Consider the following 7,890-nt stretch of genomic DNA (forward strand, 5'->3'; position numbering starts at 1 on the left):
TAGAACCGTGTGAGGATGTGGCGGTTCATTCCAAACTTCCTCAGCCGTCTCAGGAAGAAAAGGCGCTGATGAGCCTTCTTCACAACGACTTCAGTGTGGACGGACCATGTGAGTTCCTCAGTGATGTGGACACCCAGGAACTTGAAGCTGCTGACTCTCTCCACTGGTGCTCCATTGATGGTGATTGGACTGTGTTCTCTGTCTTTTCTCCTGAAGTCCACCACAAGCTCCTTTGTCTTACTGACGTTGAGGGAGAGGTTGTGCTCCTGACACCAGTGTGTCAGAGTGTGCACCTCCTCTCTGTAGGCTGTTTCATCATTGTCAGTGATCAGACCTACCACCGTCGTGTCATCAGCAAACTTAATGATGGCATTGGAGTTATGTGTTGCCACACAGTCATGTGTGTACAGGGAATACAGTAGTGGGCTGAGAACACAGCCCTGTGGGGCTCCAGTGTTGAGGGTCAGTGATGAGGAAATGTTGCTGCCTATTCTAACCACCTGGCGTCTGCTTGACAGGAAGTCCAGGATCCAGCTGCACAGCGAGCTGTTTAAGCCCAGAGCCCGGAGTTTCTCATCTAGCTTGGAGGGCACTATGGTGTTGAATGCTGAGCTGTAGTCTACAAACAGCATTCTCACATAAGTGTTCTTTTTTTCCAGGTGGGAGAGAGCAGTGTGTATTGTAGATGCAATGGCATCATCAGTGGAGCGGTTGTTACGGTAAGCAAACTGCAGCGGATCAAGATTGAGTGGTAATACAGAGCAGATGTAATCTCTGATTAGTCTCTCAAAACATTTGCTGATGATGGGGGTCAGAGCAACAGGACGCCAGTCATTTAAACAAGTTATTTTCGATTGTTTTGGAACAGGCACAATGGTGGATGTTTTAAAGCATGTGGGGACTACAGACAAAGAGAGGGAGAGGTTGAAAATGTCCGTAAAAACACCAGCCAGCTGGTTCGCGCACGCTCTGATGACGCGGCCCGGAATGCCGTCTGGACCCGCGGCTTTGCGGATATTCACCCGTCGGAATGATCGGGTTACATCCGCTACAGAGACGGAGAGTGAACTAACCTCTGTAGCTTCGGCCGTGAGAGCTCTCTCCGCGAGGGCGGTGTTATTTCCCTCGAAACGAGCATAAAAAGTATTTAGCTCATCTGGGAGAGAGGCAGCGGTGTTCATGGCGGAGTTTTTATTCCCTTTAAAGTCCGTGATGATGTTAATTCCCTGCCACATGCTTCTAGAGTTGGTGGTGTTAAACTGTCCTTCAATCTTACTCCTGTACTGGCGTTTTGCTGTTTTGATAGTTTTTCGGAGGGCATAACTGGCTTGTTTATGCTCCTCCGCGTTCCCGGAATTAAAAGCGGAGGTCCGCACATTAAGTGCTGCGCGAACATCGCTGTTGATCCACGGCTTCTGATTCGGATAGATTCGCACAGTTCTGGTCGGAATCACTTCCTCTACACACGTTCTGATGAAGCACATTACGCTATCAGCGTAAAGCTCGATGTCGTCATCAGAGGCGGACCGGAACATCTCCCAGTCCGTGCGATCAAAACAGTCTTGTAGCGTAGAGTCTGATTGGTCCGACCAGCACTGGATCGTTCTGAGGGTGGGTGCTTCCTGTTTCAGTTTCTGCCTGTAAGCGGGCAGAAGCAGAATGGAAGAGTGGTCCGATTTTCCAAATGGTGGGCGGGGGAGGGATTTGTAGCCATCCCGGAACGGAGAGTAGCAATGGTCCAAAACCCGGTCCCCTCGTGTGTTGAAACTAATGTGCTGGTGATATTTTGGTGCGACTGATTTTAAACTGGCTTTATTAAAGTCCCCGGTCACAATGAACGCGGCCTCAGGGTGCGCGGTTTCCTGCTCACTTATACTCCCATACAGTTCCTTGAGTGCCCGGTCTGTGTCGGCTTGTGGGGGGATGTACACAGCAGTGATAATGACCGCTGTGAATTCCCTCGGTAGCCAGAATGGTCGACACAGAAGCATAAGAAATTCCAGATCAGGAGAACAGAAAGACTTGATAGAATGTATGTTCCTCTGATCGCACCAGGATTTGTTGATCATAAAACATACACCACCTCCTCTAGTTTTACCTGAGAGGTCTTTCGCTCTGTCCCCGCGGGTTCAATGGCTGAGTCTGGAATCTCCGCAGACATCCAAGTTTCCGTAAGGCAGATAACGCAGCAGTCCCTCGTCTCTCGTTGGAAAGAGATCCGCGCTTTCAGCTCGCAGAGCTTGTTATCCAGAGACTGAACATTTGCCAGTAGAATAGTGGGTAGCGGGGGTCGATTTGCGCGGCGTCTTACTCTGATGAGAACGCCGGCTCTGTTTCCCCTTTTCCTCCTGCGTTTCCGCGGCCGTGCTGCCCAGACAAAGGGCTCCGCTTGCGTGTTTGTAAACAGCGGGTCGGCATTGAGGAATGTGAAGTCCGGTTTACGGTGTGAGATCGCTGAGCCAATGTCCAAAAGTGTTTGTCTGTCATAGACAATAAGGCAGGCAACATCCAAGACAAGAAACATAAGAATTGTAAACAAAACAAACAAACCATTGCTAAGTTGTGTCGGAGCTCGCAACGCAGCAGCCATACTCGGCGCCATCTTGAGTCCAAACATATTAAGCCTACATTACAACAATAGAAAAAAGAAACACTCTCAAATTAATAAAAAGTATATATTTTCCATATAAAAATGTTAAATTAATTTTGCTTTAGTACAATGGCACCATAATAGCCATATACTTTAATTTTGCACAAAAAAAAAAAAAAAAAAATGTCTTTATAATATCATGTTTACTATTTTTGTCACACATTTTAGCCTGTGTACACCTGCTTAAAAAATCTAAATATTTAAAAACTATTTCAATTATATATTTATATATCATATTATTAAATTAAATGACATGCACTATATATACAGTATATATATATATATATATATATATATATATATATATATATATATATATATATATATATGATAGATATAGATATATACATACATACACATATAAGCTATTAAATACATATATATAATTTATAATATCTAAACATCTATAATATTAGATTATTATTAAATAATAAATTATATAAGCCTAATTATTATTTATTGTTTATATGATTATTTAACTAGGACTATGAGCTATTTGTAGCCTATTTGGTATTAATTTCAATCAAATCAACATCAAACAAACAAAACAACACTAAAAGTTTAAAACAGCACAAACTGTCCACGAGTGTGCTTATTATTATTATTATCATAGATAATATTAAATTCTAATAATAAATAATAATTTATTAAATGAAATATATGCCATTCTTTAAATATCTATAATGATGATGATGATGATGATGATTTACATTTTGCTATAAATTTATAGCAAAATGTAAATAATAATAATTACCAGCTTAAGCTGGTAGCTGTGTTTTGGAACATGGTAGCTGGTCATAAGCTGGTTTTTGGAAGATGGTTACTGCAGCTTATGACCACCTGAAACTAGCTACCATGTTCCAGCCTAAGCTGGTCTCTGAAGGCTACTGTTAGATTTCATTTACATTTATCAAACTTTTAATTTCTCAGTCAATTTGACCAATTTGCTCAAACATTTACTACATGGGCTCGATTATTTATGTAGGACTGTATAGGCTCTTTGAAATGTTTTTTGCTTACTGGTCATTTCACTCTGTTCCTGTATCAAATCAACATCAAACAAACAAAACGACACTAAATCTCCAATACAGCACACCCGCGGACAGATAATATTCTTGTGTAATGTTTACCTTGAACTACCTAGTTTCTTCTTCTATTCTTGTGAGCAGCATCAAGTTTTTCAACATTCTTAAAAAAAAAAATCGTCGTCACAGGTGTTAGCACCTCGGCAGTGACGCGCGCATGTTGTCTGACAGGAGTGTAGTTTTACTCATTACCTGCGCCAGTCAAGCACCTCTAAGCGAGTCGAGAAGATCCAGCTGGAATTATTGAAACTGGAGGCATGGATGAGGAAGCTCAGGACAGCGAGTGCCCGGTCTGTTACGAGAGTCTGTTGGACAGCGCCAGGACGCTCAGCTGCGGACACCAGTTCTGCCACGACTGCTTAGTGCGAACCTTGGTGAACACCAGCCCAAGCGGACCCATTAAACGGGACAATATCATATGTCCCGTCTGTAGACACCTTACATTCATCACAAAGCTCCACGGATTCACAGTTTCATTTGTTGAAGCCAAAAAGACTGGAAAGACCTTGGAGGTGTCATCGCTGCCCACTCCTGTATTCCCTGCTGGGGGCTCCCATAGGCGAGGTCTTGCCTGTATCTGCAGATGTCTAAGAAGGATTTCATGCAGACTGTGTAGAAGAAGACTCATCTGTCCCAGAGACAATTCAGAAATGTTCATCATAAGTGAGTTTGGTCGACCCATGGCAGAGGGAGATGTTATTGACATTGGGACAAATTCAGTCATGCAACAGAACTACAACAGTAATGGACGCAGGGTTTGCACCATCTCCTGTTGCCTTCTGATCTTAATGATAACTTTCACCTTACTGGCATTGGTGGCCGCCACACTGCCATGGGTTCTGTTGGCTTAAATGGCACTTTTACCAATTTAAACTAGTTTCATTGGGTACCTCAAGCAAGATCCACTGCTTTGAGACATGTATTGATCGTTTGCTTTGTCCTGGACAGCCTTGAGCTATTGAAAAAGAGACTGGATTCACAAGACACAATGAATGTTTTATGAAGAACATGGTTTTTATTTCCAAGGCTTTTTCTGGCATCAAAACGTTTAATTTACATTGATGTGCTACAGCATAGATGATTCTCAAAGCTGCTACAGAAGAAAAACATTGAAGACACTCTTGAGCCGATCACGGCTCTCTTATGAAGTTACTGACACAGGCCATTTGAACTTGGCGTAGCGAAGATGAGCTGGTCACCTGGTTGTCACTTGATCTTGGAGAGACCATTGTGGGATTCAGTTACAACAACCAAGCTCACACAAAGTTTGAGAATGAGGAAAGGGTGCGATGTAACTTCAGTGAGCTTTTTTTCTTCTGCTTGCATTGCTTGAAAGGAATGAAACACACCCTCACTCATCCAGAAATTCTTGTTGCACAGGCTAGAGAACTTCTTCAGTGAGTTCCAGCCCTTAAATGACTGAAAGTTCACATTCTGCTCAAGTCAGGTGTTGTTTCTGTGACGTAGCTCTACAAAAATGCTGTCTCAGTGTAGAAACTCAGCTGGACATATTTCCAGTAGCAGTTTTACTTATTGACCAGTGTGCCTTTTCATTGCTCAGGAGACTTAATGGAATATTGCGGGTTTAAAGTGAATCTCAATCAACAGCATTTGTGGCATAGTGTGTATTACCACAAAAATCAATTTAGACTCGTCCCTCCTTTTCTTTAAAAAAGCCCCAAAACCTGTGTTACAGTGAGGCATCTATGTTAACATGATTTTAGAGTGATAAAATCACTTACTAACCTTTTCTGTGTAAAGTTATAGCCAATTTTACAACTTTATTGCAATGACGATGTATTAATCCTAATACCCTTAAATGACTGTAAAAATGTTGATTTAAACAACTTTACAGCTAAAATAATTAAAGAGTTTTAACATAAGAATAAATGTAAGTGCTTTTATTAAATTATAAGCATCACATTTCTGCATTGAAACCCTCCAAAATTTGGCCCCATTCACTTCCATTGTAAGTGCGGGACAAGTCAAAATGCATTTTTGTGGCAATCAACATTATGCCACAAATGCTGTTGATGGAGCTTAACTTGTAATGAACCTAGAATATAAGTATCAACTTTTTCTCAGATGTTTCTCCTAAAATTCCTTAGGAAAAATGTAATTTGTATACCATACATTATAGAATTTAAGGTAAAGTTCCAGGAAGAATTACATGAAAAATGTTTGAGTTCATAATGCAATCTCTAAACTCTGTCTTGGCAAATCTGAGCACAGTTTGGGACATCACTGAGACCTCGCCGTAGTAAACAAGTCGTAATAATAGGTACGAGATGGCGACATTGTTAGAAATTGTACGAAGTGGCTCATAAAAAAATTTGACTTTTACTCCAAAAACTAACCAATGAAGTTTAACCCCTAAGCCAAACCTAAACCTAACCATGATTTTAATAGGAAAATAACAGCACAATGGATAAAGGACACATTGGTGTTTTGAAAGAAACGAGGGAAGCGTTGGAATTACATTTCCTTTCTTAAAATGAAGTGTTGGATTGGAGGTTAGCTCAAATTGAATGCTGGTATTACTGTATCAATTTTAAATTCTGTTTGTTGATTGGTTGGCCTCTATGGGAATAAAAGTTGTACCTTTTCGCATGAGCCAAGTCGTACAATATTTTACAATTTCGCTATCTTGTACTTAATATTAAGAGTTGTCATGAGACTATGCTGGAAAAAGACTTCCACAAAACTCTATTTTGATATCAAAATATCATCTCAATTCTTTTTTGTGGGTTGAAACCTACTTAAAAAAAGCACAGGGTGACACATATAATCTCTTATAAAATGTAAGGATGTAAACATTGTTATAAGAACAAAACAGTATAATATAAGGAACAACACTTTTTAAAGCACACAAGCAAACAAAGGCACTTAAACCAGGAGTATTACAAATGTAGAGTTTAATATATATCTATGCATTTCTGACATTCTGATAAGGACTGCGGCAGGCTTCATAGTACACACTGTGTTCATCCACTGATATGCTAAGCTGAGGAAGGTGTGATTTACAGGCAGATCTGTACATTAGTTGGGTAAGCAGGGATGGAGAGGGTTGTACAATGTTGAATGTGCACTCATTTAATGAACTCATCACCTTTGAAGCACCTGTTCACACATCCCTGGTTCCTGTCTTCATCTCCCTTGTTTATTAGCTGGTAATGTTTTAATAGAAACACACACCTGATTATCTATAGGGAATAACTGAATACATGCTATGTTTTGTCACACCCGTTATGTCACATCTGATCTTCACAGGATGATGTAAAAGGGTACTAACCACCTGACAGGTATTGAGAAATAGATGTGTTTGAAATCATCGGTTCAATTTGTCTCCGTTATTATTGTTTAAAAAAGATTAATGGTTTCTTTTTCCATTCTGCTCTGGATATTTCATTTCATGTTGAAATAAATGAAGACATAAATCCATCTTTATACATCTCTTCTTTATAATGAGTGCATTTGAAGACCTGTCATCATATTATCATTCTCCTGGACTCAAAACGCAAGTCTGTAGGCCTGTACAGATCTCTGCAGATTTCCACATAAGATCATCATTCACAAAGTTCTACACTTCTCCCACTTCTTGTGTGTTGATTTAATAAATACATTTATAAAATAAGAGTCTGTTTAACACATTTTTCCATTTAAATGTAAATGTCTGTTAAATGTATGCAAAATTTACCCCAACCAGTCCAGAAAATGCAAAAAAAAAAAACACTGTTAAATCTCACAAAAACATTAAACCCAAAATCAACCAAAATCAAAATCAATCAAAACAATAAAATACAATAAAAAATAAACAAATTTATAGGCAATGCAATACAAAAGAAAATACAAATGAGAAATTCAATAATATGTAAGATACATTATATATATATATATATATATATATATATATATATATATATATATATATATATATATATATAGCATGTATTGCATTGCAGTAATGAGATTGGGGGCAAAATGTGCTTAATTGCTATTACAGTAATTTCACAATTCAAAAAATCTTAATAGTCCTAAATATAGGCTTAATTTTTTTTCATTATAGTTAATATTCTGGGTTTAATACAAGTTAAATTCAACAGACAGCATTTGTGCCATAATGTTACAAAAATTTAATTGGACTTGTACCTCCTT

At 39.3% G+C, this 7,890-nt stretch overlaps 1 protein-coding gene across 1 annotated transcript; it reads left to right on the forward strand.

Moving 5' to 3' along the window:
* Positions 1-3,301: 3,301 nt before the first annotated feature.
* Positions 3,302-7,577, forward strand: LOC127450658 (RING finger protein 222). The gene has a single exon (XM_051714930.1). It carries the CDS (start codon positions 3,993-3,995, stop codon positions 4,584-4,586), a length of 594 nt encoding a protein of 197 aa, XP_051570890.1. The 5' UTR covers positions 3,302-3,992; the 3' UTR covers positions 4,587-7,577.
* Positions 7,578-7,890: the final 313 nt, after the last annotated feature.

This window comes from Myxocyprinus asiaticus, chromosome 13 (genome assembly GCF_019703515.2).
Source record: "Myxocyprinus asiaticus isolate MX2 ecotype Aquarium Trade chromosome 13, UBuf_Myxa_2, whole genome shotgun sequence".
Taxonomy (NCBI): Eukaryota; Metazoa; Chordata; class Actinopteri; order Cypriniformes; family Catostomidae; genus Myxocyprinus; species Myxocyprinus asiaticus.

Coding starts and splice junctions, on each gene's coding strand:
- LOC127450658 (XM_051714930.1), top strand. CDS start 3,993: ATGGATGAGGAAGCTCAGGACAGCGAGTGCCCGGTCTGTTACGAGAGT.